General features: G+C 47.7%; 2 protein-coding genes across 4 annotated transcripts in view; both read left to right on the top strand.

Annotated features, from left to right (window-relative positions):
* Positions 1-14890, top strand: part of ARHGEF17 (Rho guanine nucleotide exchange factor 17) — a 184261-nt gene extending 169371 nt beyond the window's left edge. Inside the window, exons 16-22 of one of the 2 annotated variants that reach the window (XM_083170381.1) lie at positions 19-265; positions 6096-6182; positions 6265-6332; positions 6509-6657; positions 7415-7589; positions 9083-9337; positions 10312-14890. In XM_083170381.1, the coding sequence (XP_083026507.1) occupies positions 19-265; positions 6096-6182; positions 6265-6332; positions 6509-6657; positions 7415-7589; positions 9083-9337; positions 10312-10484 (1154 nt within the window). In that variant the 3' untranslated portion in view covers positions 10485-14890. Of the gene's footprint in view, positions 1-18; positions 266-6095; positions 6183-6264; positions 6333-6508; positions 6658-7414; positions 7590-9082; positions 9338-10308 lie in introns of both variants that reach the window. The other variant, XM_083170379.1, reaches the window with a different exon arrangement.
* Positions 14891-19201: 4311 nt separating this feature from the next.
* Positions 19202-22921, top strand: part of RELT (RELT TNF receptor) — a 37429-nt gene continuing 33709 nt past the window's right edge. The window contains exon 1 of one of the 2 annotated variants that reach the window (XM_083170376.1): positions 19202-19407. The gene's annotated coding sequence lies outside the window, so the exon portion shown is untranslated. Of the gene's footprint in view, positions 19408-19449; positions 19609-22921 lie in introns of those variants that run through there. The other variant, XM_083170378.1, reaches the window with a different exon arrangement.

Raw genomic sequence — 22921 nt, 5'->3', positions numbered from 1 at the left:
TACATCTCTCATCCATAGATGAAGAGATGCCAAGTGCCAAGGACACCACCGCCGAGACCACCAGCTCAGAGGAGGAGCAGGAGCCTGGCTTCCTGCCCATTCCCACCAACTTCAACCAGAATCGAGACAGCGAGAGCCCCACCGAGGGGCAGGCAGTGAGGAGATCCAGTCGGGGGTCCTTTACCCGCGGCAGCTTGGAGGACCTCCTGAGCATTGACCCTGAGGCTTACCAGAGCTCCATGTGGTTGGGGACCGAGGATGGCTGGTGAGAGCTAGAACTAGGACAGCTGTTGTATTTAATGTGCATGTGCTGAGAAAGAGCATTCAGCCCGCCCTCATGCACTGATCGGTCTACAGAACACACCTGTGCACCAGCTAGGTGATCTGGGAAATGTGACAGTTAGTAATGACTGCACCTGTGCACCAGCTAGGTGGTCTGGGAAATGTGACAGTTAGTAATGACTGCACCTGTGCACCAGCTAGGTGATTTGGGGAGTGTGACAGCTAGTAATGACTGCACCTGTGCACCAGCTAGGTGATCTGGGAAATGTGACAGTTAGTAATGACTGCACCTGTGCACCAGCTAGGTGATCTGGGAAATGTGACAGTTAGTAATGACCACCTTTGCACCAGCTAGGTGATCTGGGAAAAGTGACTGTTAGTAATGACTGCACCTGTGCACCAGCTAGGTGGTCTGGGAAATGTGTCCGTTAGTAATGACTGCACCTGTGCAACAGCTAGGTGGTCTGGGAAATGCAACAGTTAGTAATGACTGCACCTGTGCACCAGCTAGGTGATCTGGGAAATGTGACAGTTAGTAATGACTGCACCTGTGCACCAGCTTGGTGATCTGGGAAATGTGTCCGTTAGTAATGACTACACCTGTGCACCAGCTAGGTGGTCTGGGAAATGTGTCCGTTAGTAATGACTGCACCTGTGCAACAGCTAGGTGGTCTGGGAAATGCAACAGTTAGTAATGACTGCACCTGTGCACCAGCTAGGTGATCTGGGAAATGTGTCCGTTAGTAATGACTGCACCTGTGCAACAGCTAGGTGGTCTGGGAAATGCAACAGTTAGTAATGACTGCACCTGTGCACCAGCTAGGTGGTCTGGGAAATGCAACAGTTAGTAATGACTGCACCTGTGCACCAGCTAGGTGATCTGGGAAATGTGTCCGTTAGTAATGACTGCACCTGTGCAACAGCTAGGTGGTCTGGGAAATGCAACAGTTAGTAATGACTGCACCTGTGCACCAGCTAGGTGATCTGGGAAATGTGACAGTTAGTAATGACTGCACCTGTGCACCAGCTAGGTGATCTGGGAAATGTGACAGTTGGTAATGACTACACCTGTGCACCAGCTAGGTGGTCTAGGAAATGTGACAGTTGGTAATGACTGCACTTGTGCACCAGCTAGGTGGTATGGGAAATGTGACAGTTAGTAATGACTACACCTGTGCACCAGCTAGGTGGTATGGGAAATGTGACAGTTGGTAATGACTACACCTGTGCACCAGCTAGGTGGTATGGGAAATGTGACAGTTGGTAATGACTACACCTGTACACCAGCTAGGTGGTCTGGGAAATGTGACAGTTGGTAATGACTGCACCTGTGCACCAGCTAGGTGGTTTGGGAAATGTGACAGTTGGTAATGACTACACCTGTGCACCAGCTAGGTGGTATGGGAAATGTGACAGTTAGTAATGACTACACCTGTGCACCAGCTAGGTGGTCTGGGAAATGTGACAGTTGGTAATGACTGCACCTGCGCACCAGCTAGGTGGTCTGGGAAATGTGACAGTTAGTAATGACTACACCTGTACACCAGCTAGGTGGTCTGGGAAATGTGACAGTTGGTAATGACTGCACCTGCGCACCAGCTAGGTGGTCTGGGAAATGTGACAGTTAGTAATGACTACACCTGTGCACCAGCTAGGTGGTATGTGAAATGTGACAGTTGGTAATGACTACACCTGTGCACCAGCTAGGTGGTATGGGAAATGTGACAGTTAGTAATGACTACACCTGTACACCAGCTAGGTGGTCTGGGAAATGTGACAGTTGGTAATGACTGCACCTGTGCACCAGCTAGGTGATCTGGGGAATGTGACAGTTAGTAATGACTACAGCTGCGCACCAGCTAGGTGGTCTGGGAAATGTGACAGTTGGTAATGACTACAGCTGCGCACCAGCTAGGCGGTCTGGGAAATGACAGTTGGTAATGACTGCACCTGTACACCAGCTAGGTGGTATGGGAAATGTGACAGTTAGTAATGACTGCACCTGTGCATCAGCTAGGTGGTATGGGAAATGTGACAGTTGGTAATGACTACACCTGTGCACCAGCTAGGTGGTATGGGAAATGTGACAGTTAGTAATGACTACACCTGTACACCAGCTAGGTGGTCTGGGAAATGTGACAGTTGGTAATGACTGCACCTGTGTACCAGCTAGGTGATCTGGGGAATGTGACAGTTAGTAATGACTACAGCTGCGCACCAGCTAGGTGGTCTGGGAAATGTGACAGTTGGTAATGACTACACCTGTACACCAGCTAGGTGGTCTGGGAAATGTGACAGTTGGTAATGACTGCACCTGCGCACCAGCTAGGTGGTCTGGGAAATGTGACAGTTAGTAATGACTACACCTGTGCACCAGCTAGGTGGTATGTGAAATGTGACAGTTGGTAATGACTACACCTGTGCACCAGCTAGGTGGTATGGGAAATGTGACAGTTAGTAATGACTACACCTGTACACCAGCTAGGTGGTCTGGGAAATGTGACAGTTGGTAATGACTGCACCTGTGCACCAGCTAGGTGATCTGGGGAATGTGACAGTTGGTAATGACTACACCTGTGCACCAGCTAGGTGGTATGGGAAATGTGACAGTTAGTAATGACTACACCTGTGCACCAGCTAGGTGGTCTGGGAAATGTGACAGTTGGTAATGACTGCACCTGCGCACCAGCTAGGTGGTCTGGGAAATGTGACAGTTAGTAATGACTACACCTGTACACCAGCTAGGTGGTCTGGGAAATGTGACAGTTGGTAATGACTGCACCTGCGCACCAGCTAGGTGGTCTGGGAAATGTGACAGTTAGTAATGACTACACCTGTGCACCAGCTAGGTGGTATGTGAAATGTGACAGTTGGTAATGACTACACCTGTGCACCAGCTAGGTGGTATGGGAAATGTGACAGTTAGTAATGACTACACCTGTACACCAGCTAGGTGGTCTGGGAAATGTGACAGTTGGTAATGACTGCACCTGTGCACCAGCTAGGTGATCTGGGGAATGTGACAGTTAGTAATGACTACAGCTGCGCACCAGCTAGGTGGTCTGGGAAATGTGACAGTTGGTAATGACTACAGCTGCGCACCAGCTAGGCGGTCTGGGAAATGACAGTTGGTAATGACTGCACCTGTACACCAGCTAGGTGGTATGGGAAATGTGACAGTTAGTAATGACTGCACCTGTGCATCAGCTAGGTGGTATGGGAAATGTGACAGTTGGTAATGACTACACCTGTGCACCAGCTAGGTGGTATGGGAAATGTGACAGTTAGTAATGACTACACCTGTACACCAGCTAGGTGGTCTGGGAAATGTGACAGTTGGTAATGACTGCACCTGTGTACCAGCTAGGTGATCTGGGGAATGTGACAGTTAGTAATGACTACAGCTGCGCACCAGCTAGGTGGTCTGGGAAATGTGACAGTTGGTAATGACTACACCTGTACACCAGCTAGGTGGTCTGGGAAATGTGACAGTTGGTAATGACTGCACCTGCGCACCAGCTAGGTGGTCTGGGAAATGTGACAGTTAGTAATGACTACACCTGTGCACCAGCTAGGTGGTATGTGAAATGTGACAGTTGGTAATGACTACACCTGTGCACCAGCTAGGTGGTATGGGAAATGTGACAGTTAGTAATGACTACACCTGTACACCAGCTAGGTGGTCTGGGAAATGTGACAGTTGGTAATGACTGCACCTGTGCACCAGCTAGGTGATCTGGGGAATGTGACAGTTAGTAATGACTACAGCTGCGCACCAGCTAGGTGGTCTGGGAAATGTGACAGTTGGTAATGACTACAGCTGCGCACCAGCTAGGCGGTCTGGGAAATGACAGTTGGTAATGACTGCACCTGTACACCAGCTAGGTGGTATGGGAAATGTGACAGTTAGTAATGACTGCACCTGTGCATCAGCTAGGTGGTATGGGAAATGTGACAGTTGGTAATGACTACACCTGTGCACCAGCTAGGTGGTATGGGAAATGTGACAGTTAGTAATGACTACACCTGTACACCAGCTAGGTGGTCTGGGAAATGTGACAGTTGGTAATGACTGCACCTGTGTACCAGCTAGGTGATCTGGGGAATGTGACAGTTAGTAATGACTACAGCTGCGCACCAGCTAGGTGGTCTGGGAAATGTGACAGTTGGTAATGACTACACCTGTACACCAGCTAGGTGGTCTGGGAAATGTGACAGTTGGTAATGACTGCACCTGCGCACCAGCTAGGTGGTCTGGGAAATGTGACAGTTAGTAATGACTACACCTGTGCACCAGCTAGGTGGTATGTGAAATGTGACAGTTGGTAATGACTACACCTGTGCACCAGCTAGGTGGTATGGGAAATGTGACAGTTAGTAATGACTACACCTGTACACCAGCTAGGTGGTCTGGGAAATGTGACAGTTGGTAATGACTGCACCTGTGCACCAGCTAGGTGATCTGGGGAATGTGACAGTTAGTAATGACTACAGCTGCGCACCAGCTAGGTGGTCTGGGAAATGTGACAGTTGGTAATGACTACAGCTGCGCACCAGCTAGGCGGTCTGGGAAATGACAGTTGGTAATGACTGCACCTGTACACCAGCTAGGTGGTATGGGAAATGTGACAGTTAGTAATGACTGCACCTGTGCATCAGCTAGGTGGTATGGGAAATGTGACAGTTGGTAATGACTACACCTGTGCACCAGCTAGGTGGTATGGGAAATGTGACAGTTAGTAATGACTGCACCTGTGTACCAGCTAGGTGATCTGGGGAATGTGACAGTTAGTAATGACTACAGCTGCGCACCAGCTAGGTGGTCTGGGAAATGTGACAGTTGGTAATGACTGCACCTGTGCACCAGCTAGGTGGTCTAAAAATCAAGGCAGATCTCAAAGACCGGATTGGCCAGCCCTACCATGGAGGTTGCTAACCCATGTACGTTATCATTCATCTCCGCTCTCTAATAAGAGCCCGTATCTAAGTTTAGTGGGACTTCTGTCCTGAGGCGCTTGGTTCCATGTTCCAACATCTGTACAATAGGCAGCATTGTTATTTGGGGGATCCTGTTGCAGCTGCTCGCAGGATGTGGGGGGCATTACCTGGGACCTGACAACAAGCAGCCACCTGATATTTTACATAGGCCGGGTGCCTCACATGGCGGGTGCCTCACATGGCGGGTGCCTCACATAGCGGGTGCCTCACAGGCCGGGTGCCTCACAGGCCGGGTGCCTCACATGCCAGGAGCCTCACACTGGTTTGTGCTGCGTCTGGGCACATTAGATCTCACCATTACAGAGGTATGAATACTTATTTTATTCAATGTTTTTTGGTAAATATATTTCAATCATTCAGGATCATTACAAAAAAAAAGTATTTTTCAAGCGCTGCGTTTGTCTACATATAGACAGACATATTCTGGGTTTAGCCGCACCCCCTAAGAGTCCCAGCTAGGCAGCACAGTCCCTATCTAAGTACCCTGTCCTGCTTCCTGATTGGTACAGCTTTGTCCCACCGCTGGGAACGCTGTCCGCTCTCTCCTGCTCACTTAAGTACAGTATCACACCATCAGGCCACACCCCCACCATGATATCACACTCCAGGTCACACCCCCACCATGATATCACACTCCAGGCCACACCCCCATGAAGATATCACACCTCATGACCTCATTTTACAGAGAAATTGCCATCCAGGAAAAAGTCTGACTTCATATGTGCTGATCTGGAGGTGGCCGAGCAGGAACTACAGGCCACAATATATAATATATATGATCATGTGTAATAAGGCTCCTCCATTTCCTCTTCTAGCATCCACGTCTATCAGTCCTCGGACAACATCCGGAACCGGAAGAACAGCATGAAGATGCAGCACGCCGCCGCGGTTATGTGTATTCTGTAAGTGGTGGAACACCTGAGAGGTTTATGGTGCCGGTGTTTCCTGTACCTGGGAGTAACCGGTGTCTTGTCTTCCCCGCAGGTACCTGGATAACCAGGTGTTTGTGTCGCTGGCCAACGGAGAACTCATCGTTTACCAGAGAGAGGCAGGTGAGAGACCCGAGACATCTATAGAACATAGTGCTTATGTCCAGCCTAGTCCCCGTCCTGCGGAGGCCGGTCACTGCAGTTATTATGCAGAAATGCTGGATGCCAGCAATGAGGTCTTAGAGGCATCTGATCCTATGCACTTACCCGTTTCTACTCAAAGCTTCTTTGTTTTGTAGGAAGTTTCTGGGACCCTCAGAACTCTAAGACTCTTTCCATTGGATCTCCCGGGAACCCAGTAACTAAAATGGTCTCGCTGTCCAGCAAGCTGTGGTGCGGCTGTCAGAACAGGGTCATCATCTTGAACACGTCCTCCCTGCTCCAGGAGGTAAGTGACCCCACCCCCGGTCCCGCACTGGGCCAGGACAGGTCAATGTCCCCTTAACCTTGTCAGATAGTTCTTATTGGTTCAGTGGTTCGTCGCCGTTATCAATGCACCCAATCAGAGCCCAGGGTGTGCTCATTTATCTGAAGCTGATTTCTCCTCTGTTTTATCTCTCTCTCTCTTTCTCTCTCTACACCGGTGGTTCGCCAGCTGTTGTGGAGCTTTAGGTTCCAAGTCTTTAACGATAGTTGAAGAACCGCCCTCTGCTTACCTCTTGCCCAAATAATAAAACCTTTTTTGATTATTGCACATAAAAAATAATAGTTGCATGACCTTTGGAGATTGTAATTTATCTCAGATGTATAAATGATTGGAGAGAGATAAAGTGGAGAAATATGTGGGGGAGGGGGGTTTATCAAAGCTTTAAAAGGGATAAAATACCAACCAATCAGCTCCTGACATTTCTCCTTCACCCACTAGGTGTCACTGGAGTTACACTGGGGAATAGAAGGCGACCACAGGGAGCATGGGCCCTTTATATATAAATTAGTGTGACCAACTCCTCCCCTTCTACTTCTCCTCCCAGTAACTGATTGGTTGATACTTTATCTCTCTCCAGTGTATTTTAGTGAGACTGTCTAGAACAGGTAAACGCCCCCTTTTATGTGGTACGTTATATTATAAGACCTCAGCACTGTTATAGGACTATATCATGGGATTACATCCTCCGCACGTTCTAATCATTGTCTCTCCCCTGCAGCACACGTTCCACATCGGGCAGGACCAGAACCGCTGCGTCACCTGCTTGGTCAGCTCTAACCTGGGCATGTGGATTGCTCTGCAAGGCAGCGCCCAGGTCCGACTCTATCACACCACTACGTTCGAGCAGCTGGCGGAGGTGGACATTGCGCCACCCGTGCACAAGATGCTAGCAGGTAACGCCGGCCAATGACGCCATCAGTACACCGCCCTGGCCGCCCGGTAACACCACCGCAGGGTGTCAGATCTCAGTCCCCTTAGAGCAGGCATGTCCAAACTGTGGCCCTCCAGCTGTTGTGTAACTACACATCCCAGCATGCCTTGCCATAGGTTTAGCAGTCCCTAATAGCAAAACTGTGGCAAGGCATGATGGGAATTGTAGCTGGAGGGCCATCGGTTGGACATGCCTGCCTTAGAGAGAACATAAACTCCATAACAAAATGCATCTTGATAAGAAGTAAAGAAAATGCATGTAATACCTTGTACCTGCCGCAGGGAGCCGGTATGAGATTGTGGTAACACACGGATATCCCCTGAGTAAGATACGGGAGACATTTAGTAGATATGGCCATCAACCATCGATGATTTGAAATCATCGATGGTTTATGACCGATGTTGAATACTTTTGCCATCGATGTGGGAGAACCAGATGTTTTCCCTACATCAATGGCTATGGAGAAGCAATGTTTCTTTTTCAGTCAAAGATAATGGAAAACCATCGATAGCTACAACTATCGATGGTTATCCATCACATAGTTTATGACTATCGATGGCTGGTTGCAGAATTGCCATCGATGGCGACTGCACCAATGGCCATCCCTAATTTATTCCCTCCTCGGAGTGGTTTCTCTGGACCTCACCACGATGCCTGCACATAAAGATACAACAAGTATTTTGCGCACTATGGAGCACTGTTCCTGTCTGTTTGGGCTCATCAGTATCAGACAGGGGTCCTGTGCTCAGCACATGAAGCACTATAGCCCTGCCTAGGTCTTTGTCCCTCTGTCAGCCCACACCGTAATGCATATACTGTCAGTGTTACTTTATTTCGGCTTTATATCAGTATATCCTATTATTTGTCCTGGTTATGTTCCTTCTTATTGTGACGTGCCAGTGTGCTCTCTTAGCTGGATATTTTATATTATTGCTGCTTGTGAGATGTTGTCTTGTGTCTGTCTGTATCTCTGAGTTACTTAATATTTGAAAGCTTAAATATAATTAATTAAATAAGAACAGAGGGAGGGACTTATAAAAGTCATATGGCCACACCCTGTGGTGGCTCCAGAGGTGGAGCTGCAGCACAGTTCAAAATTTAAATAGGTGAGCCACACCCACATCCAGAGAGTCCTTTTGGAATACAGTTGGTGGCAGTGGGTGTGGTTCCCCTATTTGTATTTTGAACTTGTGCTGCAGCCCCCCTCCCCCCTTCCCCCCTTCCCCCTCTTGATCCGACACTGGCCAAAATGTATATTCGGTTACCATCTCATTTTCCCAAGCGGTACTGACCACTCCCATATTGAGGAGAGGCACACTGTGTATGATAGACACCTCAGCCCCCGTGTAGGTACTGTATAAACCTTCTCTTGCAGATTTCGGGGCCCTTTGCTTACAATACAGAATGTCTGCAGCTGACTTACTCAGGGGATCTCTTCTGTTTTCCCGTCTTCAGGCTCTGACGCAATAATCCGCCAGCACAAGTCCGCCTGTCTGCGGATCACTGCTCTGCTGGCCTGTAAAGATCTCCTATGGATCGGGACCAGCGCTGGGGTGGTCCTCACCCTCTCCATCACCGCCAGCAGCACCCTAAAGGCTCCGATCAGCCCGGTGGGACTGTCACAGGGGCATACCGGCCACGTCCGATTCCTCACCTCAGTGGAGCTGCCAGACGGGTTTGACGTGCACTTCCCTCTGCCCGGAGACCAGGGTGAGTAGCTGCTGTTACCTGTACTACAGCTAGAGGGCGCCAGGCCACCACAAACCACCTGCTAGAATAATAATGAAACCAGCCCCGTTCTAGCCACATACTCCCATTCTCTACTACCTTCACTGGCTGCTTATAACATGGCGAATCATTTTCAAGATCAACTTACTGAGTTTCAAAGCCATACATGACCAAGGCCCAAGGTACCTGAAGCAGCTTCTGATTCCATACTGTCCCACCCGATTACTGCGGTCTGTATATGAAGGACTTTTAGCAGTACCTAGAATCTCCTGTAATTCATCTGGGGGTCCAGCTTTTAGCATGCAGCTCCCACTCTATGGAAATCACTACCCTGCACAGATCGAGAGACCGCCACTCTAGAATGCTTCAAAAACAGACTCAAGACTTTCCTGTTTACTCAAGCATTTCCTTCATTCCCTTAAGTATAGTTTATGAAAAGCTTTTCTGCACTTCATTGTTCCTGTACATTCATTCTATTTGTTAAGCGCCTTGAGTCCTACTGGAGAAAGTGCGCTATATAACTAAAATTATTATTATTATTGTAGCATTGGGTGCTCTACATAGAATTACCCTGGGTGGAATAGGTCACGCCTAGTATAGATGTCATAAAATGGGGTGATTGCAGTGTCCTAAGGCTAACATAACCGTTGGTCCATGTATTTTCCATCCCATCCATGACCGTACCAGGTGAGGCAGCCATGTTGGGTGCCCTGTGGAGTTTCCAGTGTGGGAGATATAAGCCATGTGATATACCCTGTATTCATTGACCAACACCAATGCAGATTGGTGTTCAACCCCAAACAATTCAGGTTGTATAGTCTTCTGTCTGCGATTTAAAGTTGGGGTTATCACACTTGCAGCTGTTTTGTGTCTTCTCCTGTGAAGCCCTGAGATGGAACTCTTGCTTCATCCTACAGATCAGGTGTCTCTTTCACATCTACCTTGTCTTCCAGCAGGCAACGACCAACCATCCGATGCGGAAAAGAGAGATTCTACCAGACACCGACCTAAATCCAAGCTCCTGGTCATCAGTGGTGGAGATGGCTACGAGGACTTCAGACTCACCAACAGCAGTGAGACGGTGGGCAGAGACGACAGCACTAACCATCTCCTTCTATGGCGGGTGTGAAGGTCCCTGCCTGCAATACACTGACCTACGTTCATGTTGCTGCTGCTGCCCAGAACATTGTCTTTAGCTCATCTGTTGACATCTTACACTTCCACCGCTCATGCGACATCTCCATGATGCAGGTTCCAGAGCCAACCAAGGAGAGGTGTATTTATGTGCCTGAGAAGCCTTCTGTCCAAAGAGTTGTAGTGTTGGAGGAACTGACGTGTGTACAGTGTACAGAGAATGGACATAGTAGGGTGGTTTGTCGGCCAATGTCCTTACAAAGGTGGTGGTACATGCATTTGGGGCTTGTGCCTACAGCCAAACCCTTAAAATAACTAGAACGGACTGGACCTGTAGTTGTCTACATCGGATTATAAATTGGCCTACCACTGGCTCTCGTCTTCTCTGTCTAGAATGTCCTTACAAAGGTGGTGGTACATGCATTTAGGGCTTGTGCCTACAGCCAAACCCTTAAAATAACTAGAACGGACTGGACCTGTAGTTGTCTACATCGGATTATAAATTGGCCTACCACTGGCTCTCGTCTTCTCTGTCTACAAAGGTATTAACCACTGGTGAGTGAGCGGTGACCCAAGAAATGCGTTGGTACCTATCTGCTGTTTGTTGCTGCTTTTGGTTTTCTCTGCGCATTTCATCCAATCAAAACGACAGCAAGACCCTCAGGACATCATCATCTACAGTCCGACTCGCCTGTCTAATAAACTCCACATTCTGAGGGTCTGACTGTTTGCTCCAGTTCTGTGGCTTAAAAAAGAAACTCCGTTCAAGTGTTGCTGGCCCAGCCGGCCATTATTATTATTTTTTTTTAAATGTTCTTATTTATTGTCAAGTGAAAACTTGTGTTCTGAGATTTTTCATTTTTTTTTATTGTGGTAAAATGCATCACATGGGTCCCCCATCTCTAGATTTGGGGGATTGAGATAAAAATGGAGGTTTTAATTGAGTAATTCAAGGTACATTTTTATAATTTTTGTGTTAAGAGAGGCAAAGTCCTGTCGTGAGTGATATTTTGCATCAATCACTAAGCTCTGGCTGGCAGGCATGATGGGACTTGTAGTTCTAGCGTGTCTGCTGTACCAATAGTTGCTTAAAATTGTTCTATGTTTTGGGTGGACTTACCTGTGCAGTAATAAGATACTCTGCACTGATTCCAGCCAAATTCTCCCGGTAAGTGCGAAACGCGTGGTCTTGGCAGTCAACTGCTCCCAGTAAGTGCGAAACGCGTGTTCCCCGCAGTCTACTGCTCCCAGTAAGTGCGAAACACATGTTCCCAGCAGTCAACTGCTCCCAGTAAGTGCGAAACGCGTGTTCCCCGCAGTCAACTGCTCCCAGTAAGTGCGAAACACATGTTACCAGCAGTCAACTGCTCCCAGTAAGTGCAAAATGCATGGTCTCGGCAGTCAACTGCTCCCAGTAAGTGCGAAACGCGTGGTCTTGGTAGTCAACTGCGCCCGGTAAGTGTGAAACGCGTGGTGGTGAATGGGAAACACTAACTATAATCTGTTTAATTTACCTTTGCGTTAATTTCAACTTACTGGTTGCAAATGAATAACGGTAATATGATGTTCAAGATGGCGGTAGTCTGATGACATCACCAAGTACTGTAACAGACCTGTAATGGCCCAGTCTAAGGCGCCATGTTCTTCACATAGTACATGCAGCAAAATTTGTGGACATGCCACAAAATTAGGAATGGAAGAAGAGGTATTCCCTATCTCTTTGGGGTAACCCCAACATCCATTCTGGTAATACTACGGTGAAAGTTCCTCTCCTGGGTCACCCTTGTTATTTGGTTGCCTAGATTCCTAGAAGGGTGAGGAGGAAACGTTCAGTCCTGGTCACTGAACTGAGCGGGACATGTAGTGAATGCATCGCCTGATTGGTCAGATGCCATCACCAACCAATCAGGTGTCTTGCTCAGTACACGCACCTGTTAAATATCCATCCAAGGAGCATCTTGTATGGCTGCCTGGTAATCCAGTCCCACATTTAATATGGCGATCTCACTGTAGAACCTCTGCTGTGCCTGGTCTTCCATAAGACGTCTGTAGTAGTGCTGTCTGTATTTTACATCCCTGATGTATTTTACAACCCTGAAGAGTCATAATTGGTTTCCTGTTCACTAAGCCTTTATTTGGGGATTTTAAAGGGGTGCTGTTGGTAGTTCTATGACGATCCCTGATGCAATGCTTCATTCAGTCCCCTCTTTTGCCTTAAAGTTTCTTTTATTTATATATATATATTGTTCCCATCACTGTATTGAAGGTCACATCTCTTACATCTTACCCCCGTCCTATCTGTTCCCCTCTCTGAAACCATCTGGAATCTGCTTCCAGAGCACTAACTCCCTGCAGACAAGTCCAGAAGAGATGTTTTCAGTAGTATCCGCCATGTTTGTACAGCAGGATCATCAAATAGATTGGTCATGTCTTATTCTATGTATATGGTTTTATATACAGCAGCCATAGATTTCCCTTATCTTTCAGTACTGGTCAATGTGCCAGTATAAGAGCATTGCCTGTCCCATATTGGAGGTTTAAACGTCTGTCCGAATGACTGTAGTGGGTTCACAGCCTTAATAAGTCTTTGCAAGCTGCAGTTGTGATTATGTCGCTGCTGTTCCAGAACAATGATTCCCTTCTAGGCATATGCTGTCCTCTTATAGAACATAAATTTCCCTTGGGCCTAGTGTTATCTGCAAGAAATTATGTCACGGTGTGTTCTCAGTATACAGATGTACGCTATTCCAAGTTTTACCACAAGATGGAGACAGAGAGGAATAAAAAGTGAAGTCGACAGATGATGGGGACTTGGTACTTGTATGATGATGATAAAAGATCATAAGGAAAGGGTTAGTACGGAGAAACGGGGCTGTGGGAATGTTATGTTTAGGCTAACGTAAGACGTGATAATATGGAGAACCGGGCTCATTCACTAACATTGCATTCAGCTGTAACTAAACCAACCCACAGCGACTAATCCGCAGTCCCCGGTCTATGGACAATGACTGGAAATGTTACATCTGTTTGCAAATGTTAGTAAACGATCCCTACTGAAAACCGGGATTAACCAAGTTGTTTGTATGTGGCGACCCACTGGTGAAATCTCTTGACGGGCACAGCAGGTGTCACATTACGTACCGAGATATAGGGATTAAATTAGAAGAACTGGGCATTTTATTAGGGACTGTCCCGATGAAATCTGGCCTTGCTGGCGGGTATGGTATGAAGCGTAAATCTGTATTTTTGAAAATTATTTTTTGAACAGAATAATTCCTGAGGGACAGTGACCGTAAACGATGAAGACTCCCCAGACACGTTACTGCCTTACTGAGTGTTACTGCACATTTTATTACTTTGTGTTTTTTTATGTTTCCGAAAACCATTCTTTCAGGGTACGGGCGAAACACAGGTTGAAGTAGTGGAACTACTTTTCAAAAATAATTTCTTATTTTTGCTCATTTCTACTATTACACTACATTCAGAAATATATAGGTCACTGATATTGGTAAGGTTTTACCTCACAGGTAGGGCCCAGCTTATGTGGCCTATAAATGTCAGCATTCTGTGTCAGGCGTGCTGAGACGTGTAGTACCACATCAGCTGCCACATCACAGAGGATGCTCTGATCTAGATCCGGCAGTTACCAGTTTGCGGCTGGGCATGGCCCCTGGTACACTGATAGCTGCACATTTTGCTTCAAGAAATTTATTTAATGTAGCTTAATGAAAGGACGGCACTACGTGGGACCCTAGAGTGAGTACCCCAAAATGCTTAGGAAAGCTGTACCCCATTACTACGAAACCACTGATTTTCCAGGCCACCGGCCAGCGCACTTGAGGGCATTTTACCACGGAACTGCGATTGGATTTCTCCCGGCCTGTCTGGGCACTGGGCAAGGCCTCAGCAACACCAAACTGTTCAGTACTGAGGATAATGACACTCCCTACTAATTCCTACCAGTGCTGCTGTGTATTGCACTGTTAATTATCTCCTTCCAGCACTTAAGTGGTTGCAGAAGAAAAAACACTATTGTTATTCCATTGTTGTATGTGTGGGTGTGTGTGTGTGCGCGCGTATCTGTGTGTGGGAAAGTAAAATATGAAATAACCCTTGTGTGTTGTACATAGGAACATACAGTATATTGCCTTTTCTGTAAATAGTGTTCTCAGCGTTTGATTGTCCAAAATAATTTTGATGGCATATTTTTATATATAACTTGTCGGAAGTCCCTGCCCTCACGTGGTAGTTGTACGGAACCACGCCGGCGCCTCTGAGGGATGGGTAATGTCCTCTCGGTGTGTTGTGTGAGCCGCATTAACTGCCTGTTACTACTCCTGTAATGTCCTATTTTGTCACTGTGGATTCTTTGTAAATAAAGTTCACCAGTCTTGAATCCTGTCCGGTTTATTTGTGTGTTTTATTGGGTTCGGACCGCAAATGCAATTTTATTTCACGTGTTTCATACAGTTTGCGTCATTGAATTGGTAACTCTCCCAAAAAAATGCATTGTGATACCCCACAGTGGAATGGATTCTAAGTTTTATGCATTTTGTTAAGAGCCACCTGAGATATAATGCACTCCCTGCAATGAAGCCTGAGGCGTGGTTTATAAGCAAAATGCCTGCTGCACAAAGAAAAAAATAAACTAGTCCCACGGCGCAGTCGTGAATTCCTGCAACTTTATTTATACGTGAGTGCGGTACGCTCATTGTTTCAGGAATATCCAGGTGTGGGTTTCTGTCCTCCACATAAGTGGTGACCCGATTGAAAGATACCTTTACACGTTTGTCCATCATCACCACTGTGTGAGTGAGGGTACGTTGAGCCATTGGGCCTCCTGCACCCCCTTAAAATGCCTTTAATTTTTCTGGTCACCAATCTTCTCAGTAACTCCTAAATATATACATGTACTGCATCATTTGAGGAGAGTGTGAGACCTAGAGGACCAAACAGAATTCCAGCGCCCTTGCACTTACTGTTCCTGTTTCCAAAATGGCTGCTACGTTTGGCCTACTGCAGTTGCCACTAGAAACAGGATGTTTGGTTCCAGTTCTGCTGCGAGCAACCAAGTTAACAGTTCCCGGTAACTGATTGCTGCAGGCAAAGAGGGAAATTGGTGTCCACGTACATGGCATGTTTTACATCCACAGAGGTGCACAAGAACTCTTACCCCCAAAGCATTGATATCTAATTTTGTACCCCAATGACAAAGTAGGGGAGGGAGGTTTTGAAAAAATCTAAGATCCATCTCGGGAGAGCAATCATGTTGGCGTAGGGAAGATCCAATCCAATTCTTCCCTACATCTGTACAGAAATAACACCCATATTATGCCCCACACCGTAATGCCGCTGACACCACATTATGCCCCATACAGTAATTCCCCTGACACCATATTATGCCCCACACAGTAATGCCCCTTAATCCATATTATGCCTCACACAGTAATGCCCCTTAATCCATATTATGCCCCACACAGTAATGCCCCTGACACCATATTAGGCCTCACACAGTAATGCCTCTGACACCATTTTATGCCCCACACAGTAACGCCCCTGACACCATTTTATGCCCCACACAGTAATGCCCCTGGCACCATATTATGCCCCAAACAGTAATGCCACTGGCACCATATTATGCCCCACACAGTAATGCCCTTGACACCATATCATGCCCCACACAGTAATGCCCCTGACACCATATTATGCCCCACACATTAATGCCCCTGGCACCATATTATGCCCCACACAGTAATGCCCCATGCACCATATTATGCCCCACACAGTAATTCTCCTGACTCCATATTATGCCTCACACAGTAATGCCCCTGACACAATATTATGCCCCACACAGTAGTGCCCCTGACACCATATTATGCCCCACACAGTAGTGCCCCTGACACCATATTATGCCCCAAACAGTAATGCCCCTGATACCATATTATGCCCCTCACAGTAATGCCCCAGACACCATATTATACCCCATACAGTAATGCCCCTGACACCACATTATGCCCCATACAGTAATTCCCCTGACACCATATTATGCCCTACATAGTAATGCACCTTACACCATATTATGCCCCACACAGTAATGCCCCTAACACCATATTATGCCCCAAACAGTAATGCCTCTTAATCAATATTATGCCCCACACAGTAATGCCCCTGAACCTTATTATGCCCCACACAGTAATGCCCCTGACACCATATTATGCCCCACACAGTAATGCCCCTGACACGTTATTATGCCCCAAACAGTAATGTCTCTGACACCATATTATGCCCCAAACAGTAATGCCCCTGACACCATATTATACCCCATACAGTAATGCCCCTGACACCACATTATGACCCACACAGGAATGCCCCTAACACCATATTATGCCCCTCACAGTAATGCCCCTGACACCACATTATACCCCATACAGTAATGCTCCTGACACCATATTATACCCCATACAGTAATGCCCCTGACTCCACATTATGCTCCATACAGTAATGCCTCTGACACCACATTATGCTCCATACAGTAATGCCCCTGACACCACATTATACCCCATACAGTAATGCCCCTGACTCCACATTATGCCCCATACAGTAATTCCCCTGACACCATATTGTGCCCCTCACAGTAATGCCCCTAACACCATATTATGCCCCTCACAGTAATGCTCCTGACACCACATTATGCCCCATACAGTAATGCCCCTGACACCATATTATGCCCCTCACAGTAATGCCCCTGACACCATATTATACCCCATGCAGTAATGTCCCTGACACCACATTATGACCCACACAGGAATGCCCCTAACACCATATTATGCCCCTCACAGTAATGCCCCTGACACCACATTATACCCCATACAGTAATGCTCCTGACACCATATTATACCCCATACAGTAATGCCTCAGACACCACATTATGCCCCATACAGTAATGCCCCTGACACCACATTATACCCCATACAGTAATGCCCCTGACTCCACATTATGCCCCATACAGTAATGCCCCTGACACCATATTGTGCCCCACACAGTAATGCCCCTGACACCATATTATGCCCCAAACAGTAATGCCCCTGACACCATATTGTGCCCCTCACAGTAATGCCCCTAACACCATATTATGCCCCTCACAGTAATGCTCCTGACACCATATTATGCCCCATACAGTAATGCCTCTGACACCACATTATGCCCCATACAGTAATGCCCCTGACACCATATTATGCCCAACACAGTAATGCCCCTAACACCATATTATGCCCCATACAGTAACTCCTCTGACACCATTTTATGCCCCACACAGTAATGCCCCTGGCACCATATTATGCCCCACACAGTAATGCCCCTGACACCATATTATGCCCCAAACAGTAATGCATCTGACACCATATTATGCCCCAAACAGTAATGCATCTGACACCATATTATGCCTCATACAGTAATGCCCCTGACACTACATTATGCCTGGCCCAGAGAGACCAGATACTGCTGCCAGGAGGGGAGCGACTTGGCTGATGTCTGCAAATCCCGCCCCCATGCCACTCAAACACGGAAATTCATGGGTCCGTGGATTGGGGGAGGGGCTAAAATGATGCAAGATAATACAATTTGCGTCATTTTAGCCCCGTATATTTGCCATGGACCCACAAAATCCTGGGCACCCCCGCAGGTAAGGGGGGTGCTGGGGCTGCAGGGGGAAAGTGGGAGACTTGCCAATTTCTTTTTCAATTTTTGGGAGCCTCGCGGCTATTCCAGGAGGGTAGGCAGGTATGTATCACACACTGGATACACACTGATCACTAAACACAGGTCACACTTAGGGCCACAGATTACACACTTAGGGCCTGATTCTGGTTCACTCGCAAAAAAAAGAATTCTCTCTCTAATGGACAAAACCATGCTGCACTGCAGGTGGGGCAGATGTAACAAGTGCAGAGAGATAGATTTGGGTGAGTTATTTTGTTTCTGTGTAGAGTAAATACTGTCTGCTTTATTCTTACACTGCAATATACATATCCATTTGACCACACCCCACCCAAATCTAACTCTCTCTGCACATGCATGTGGGGGTTATTCTGGTTCACATGCAGCGATGTGTGTGATTTAAACGCCATTCGTCCAAATACCCGCCCCCCCCCCCCCCCCCCCCCTCGCTCGCCGTATTCCCCGCATGGCTGCGAATGGATGTTTTGCATAAGGGCCGTGTCACTGCCTAATTTCCGTGGGATCGCCCATCGTTTCCATAGGGATACTCTTGAAACGCTGGGTGTTACAATGGGCGCTTCTGTAGTAGTTTGCCCCGTGCTCACTCACACCCAGTGTATGTGCAGAAGCAAAACATTGGTCCCCCCTGCGGAGGCGCAGGAGACCAAGTAGATTAGAATAACCCCCATGGTTTTGTCTAGAAAGAAAGAATTAGCTTTTTGAATGAACCAGAATTAGGCCCTTATAGGTATGCACAGGTCACACCTGGGGCCAATTCAGTCCTGCTCGCAGCAGGTCTGAATTTGACCCTCCCGCCGACGGTTTGGGCCTACGCATGCGCGTTGTCGCCAATGCGCATGTGATAAATCTTCTCCACTGAGGAGATCGCAACTTGTGACAGACAGGGGCCGTTCACGGGCGTGGCCACAAAAATGGTGGGCGTGCCCATAGAAACACTGGGAGGGCCCAAGTGAATGCAGGCGTTCCCTTGCCAGCTCGGGGCCGATGACTTCAGAGCTTTCTGCTGCCGGTTTCCTCGGAAGTGCCACAACGGGTGGCGGCTGGTCTCGTGCCGGAGGACTGGGGTTCCGAGCTGCTGCTTATACTCGTCTGACCACGGGGTTATACCAGCAGGACTCCCGAACGCTGGAGGCGCTGCCTTACATACGCCCCAGAATCAGGCCGACATCTGTAGCGCACATGTAGGGATAATTCAGAGCACAGAGATGTAGACAACAGCCAGATCCAGGAATAATGACACACCACTGACTGGCACAGGTCCTGCACAGACATATACAGCTGATCGCTATATAACGCTGACAATAACAAACAGACCGCAGCTACACAATAACAGGGAGGACGATATAGAATATAATCAGCAGTATGTGATTATCTCGGCAACAGTGAGTCACACAGAGGTGTTATTATTACTCACCAGGTCGCAGCGTGGCATAATATGCCAGCCATTATTATACGGGATATCCTCACTGATTGTAACACCCAATACTTCTCTCATAGGCGGCCCCTGCTGGCAAACTGCTCAGCCGGGTACCAGGGGTTCTGTGCATGACCTGCCAGCGCTACCTGCTGACCGCACCGCAATGCGGCCACTGCGGCTGGAAGCAGCACGGACGGTGTAAAGGTCAGCATTACTGCCTCACAGCACTGAGGTCATGGGTTCTATCCCCACCATGTGTTATATATACGGGACAGTACGGATGGTGTTATGGTTACATTACTGCCTCACAGCACTGAGGTCATGGGTTCTATCCCCACCATGTGTTATATATACGGGACAGTACGGATGGTGTTATGGTTACATTACTGCCTCACAGCACTGAGGTCATGGGTTCTATCCCCACCATGTGTTATATATACGGGACAGTACGGATGGTGTAATGGTTACATTACTGCCTCACAGCGCTGAGGTCATGGGTTCTATCCCCACCATGTGTTATATATACGGGACAGTACGGATGGTGTAATGGTTACATTACTGCCTCACAGCACTGAGGTCATGGGTTCTATCCCCACCATGTGTTATATATACGGGGCATTACGGACGGTGTAATGGTTACATTACTGCCTCACAGCACTGAGGTCATGGGTTCTATCCCCACCATGTGTTATATATATGGGACAGTACGGATGGTGTAATGGTTAGCATTACTGCCTCACAGCGCTGAGGTCATGGGTTCTATCCCCACCATGTGTTATATATACGGGGCAGTACGGACGGTGTAATGGTTACATTACCGCCTCACAGCACTGAGGTCATGGGTTCTATCCCCACCATGTGTTATATATACCGGGCAGTACGGACGGTGTAATGGTTACATTACTGCCTCACAGCGCTGAGGTCATGGGTTCTATCCCCACCATGTGTTATATATACAGGGCAGTACGGATGGTGTAATGGTTAGCATTACTGCCTCACAGCACTGAGGTCATGGGTTCTATCCCCACCATGTGTTATATATACGGGGCAGTACGGACGGTGTAATGTTACATTACTGCCTCACAGTACTGAGGTCATGGGTTCTATCCTCACCATGTGTTATATATACGGGGCATTACGGACGGTGTAATGTTAGCATTACTGCCTCACAGCACTGAGGTCATGGGTTCTATCCCCACCATGTGTTATATATACGGGGCAGTACGGATGGTGTAATGGTTACATTACTGCCTCACAGCGCTGAGGTCATGGGTTCTATCCCCACCGTGTGTTATATATACGGGGCAGTACGGATGGTGTAATGGTTTGCATTACTGCCTCACAGCACTGAGGTCATGGGTTCTATCCCCACCATGTGTTATATATACGGGGCAGTACGGACGGTGTAATGGTTACATTACTGCCTCACAGCGCTGAGGTCATGGGTTCTATCCTCACCATGTGTTATATATACGGGGCAGTACGGATGGTGTAATGGTTTGCATTACTGCCTCACAGCACTGAGGTCATACGGACGGTACGGACGGTGTACGGACGGTGTAATGTTACATTACTGCCTCACAGTACTGAGGTCATGGGTTCTATCCTCACCATGTGTTATATATACGGGGCATTACGGACGGTGTAATGTTAGCATTACTGCCTCACAGCACTGAGGTCATGGGTTCTATCCCCACCATGTGTTATATATATGGGACAGTACGGATGGTGTAATGGTTAGCATTACTGCCTCACAGCGCTGAGGTCATGGGTTCTATCCCCACCATGTGTTATATATACGGGGCAGTACGGACGGTGTAATGGTTACATTACCGCCTCACAGCACTGAGGTCATGGGTTCTATCCCCACCATGTGTTATATATACGGGGCAGTACGGACGGTGTAATGGTTACATTACTGCCTCACAGCGCTGAGGTCATGGGTTCTATCCCCACCATGTGTTATATATACAGGGCAGTACGGATGGTGTAATGGTTAGCATTACTGCCTCACAGCACTGAGGTCATGGGTTCTATCCCCACCATGTGTTATATATACGGGGCAGTACGGACGGTGTAATGTTACATTACTGCCTCACAGTACTGAGGTCATGGGTTCTATCCTCACCATGTGTTATATATACGGGGCATTACGGACGGTGTAATGTTAGCATTACTGCCTCACAGCACTGAGGTCATGGGTTCTATCCCCACCATGTGTTATATATACGGGGCAGTACGGATGGTGTAATGGTTACATTACTGCCTCACAGCGCTGAGGTCATGGGTTCTATCCCCACCGTGTGTTATATATACGGGGCAGTACGGATGGTGTAATGGTTTGCATTACTGCCTCACAGCACTGAGGTCATGGGTTCTATCCCCACCATGTGTTATATATACGGGGCAGTACGGACGGTGTAATGGTTACATTACTGCCTCACAGCGCTGAGGTCATGGGTTCTATCCTCACCATGTGTTATATATACGGGGCAGTACGGATGGTGTAATGGTTTGCATTACTGCCTCACAGCACTGAGGTCATACGGACGGTAGGACGGAGTACGGACGGTGTAATGTTACATTACTGCCTCACAGTACTGAGGTCATGGGTTCTATCCTCACCATGTGTTATATATACGGGGCATTACGGACGGTGTAATGTTCGCATTACTGCCTCACAGCACTGAGGTCATGGGTTCTATCCCCACCATGTGTTATATATATGGGACAGTACGGATGGTGTAATGGTTAGCATTACTGCCTCACAGCGCTGAGGTCATGGGTTCTATCCCCACCATGTGTTATATATACGGGGCAGTACGGACGGTGTAATGGTTACATTACCGCCTCACAGCACTGAGGTCATGGGTTCTATCCCCACCATGTGTTATATATACGGGGCAGTACGGACGGTGTAATGGTTACATTACTGCCTCACAGCGCTGAGGTCATGGGTTCTATCCCCACCATGTGTTATATATACAGGGCAGTACGGATGGTGTAATGGTTAGCATTACTGCCTCACAGCACTGAGGTCATGGGTTCTATCCCCACCATGTGTTATATATACGGGGCAGTACGGACGGTGTAATGTTACATTACTGCCTCACAGTACTGAGGTCATGGGTTCTATCCTCACCATGTGCAGGGCAGCCGAGAGGAATGCCGGGCCCCGGTAAAATTTTGGGGGTGTGGCCTAAGTGTGTATGTGTGTGTGTGGTGTGGGCACCTCCCACACTTAGGCCACACCCCCAAAATGTTTAGAGGTGGCTAAA

This window comes from Crinia signifera, chromosome 2 (genome assembly GCF_055691185.1).
Source record: "Crinia signifera chromosome 2, ASM5569118v1, whole genome shotgun sequence".
Taxonomy (NCBI): domain Eukaryota; kingdom Metazoa; phylum Chordata; class Amphibia; order Anura; family Myobatrachidae; genus Crinia; species Crinia signifera.
Note: the sequence above shows the minus strand (reverse complement) of the source record. Positions and strands in the feature narration are given on the sequence as shown.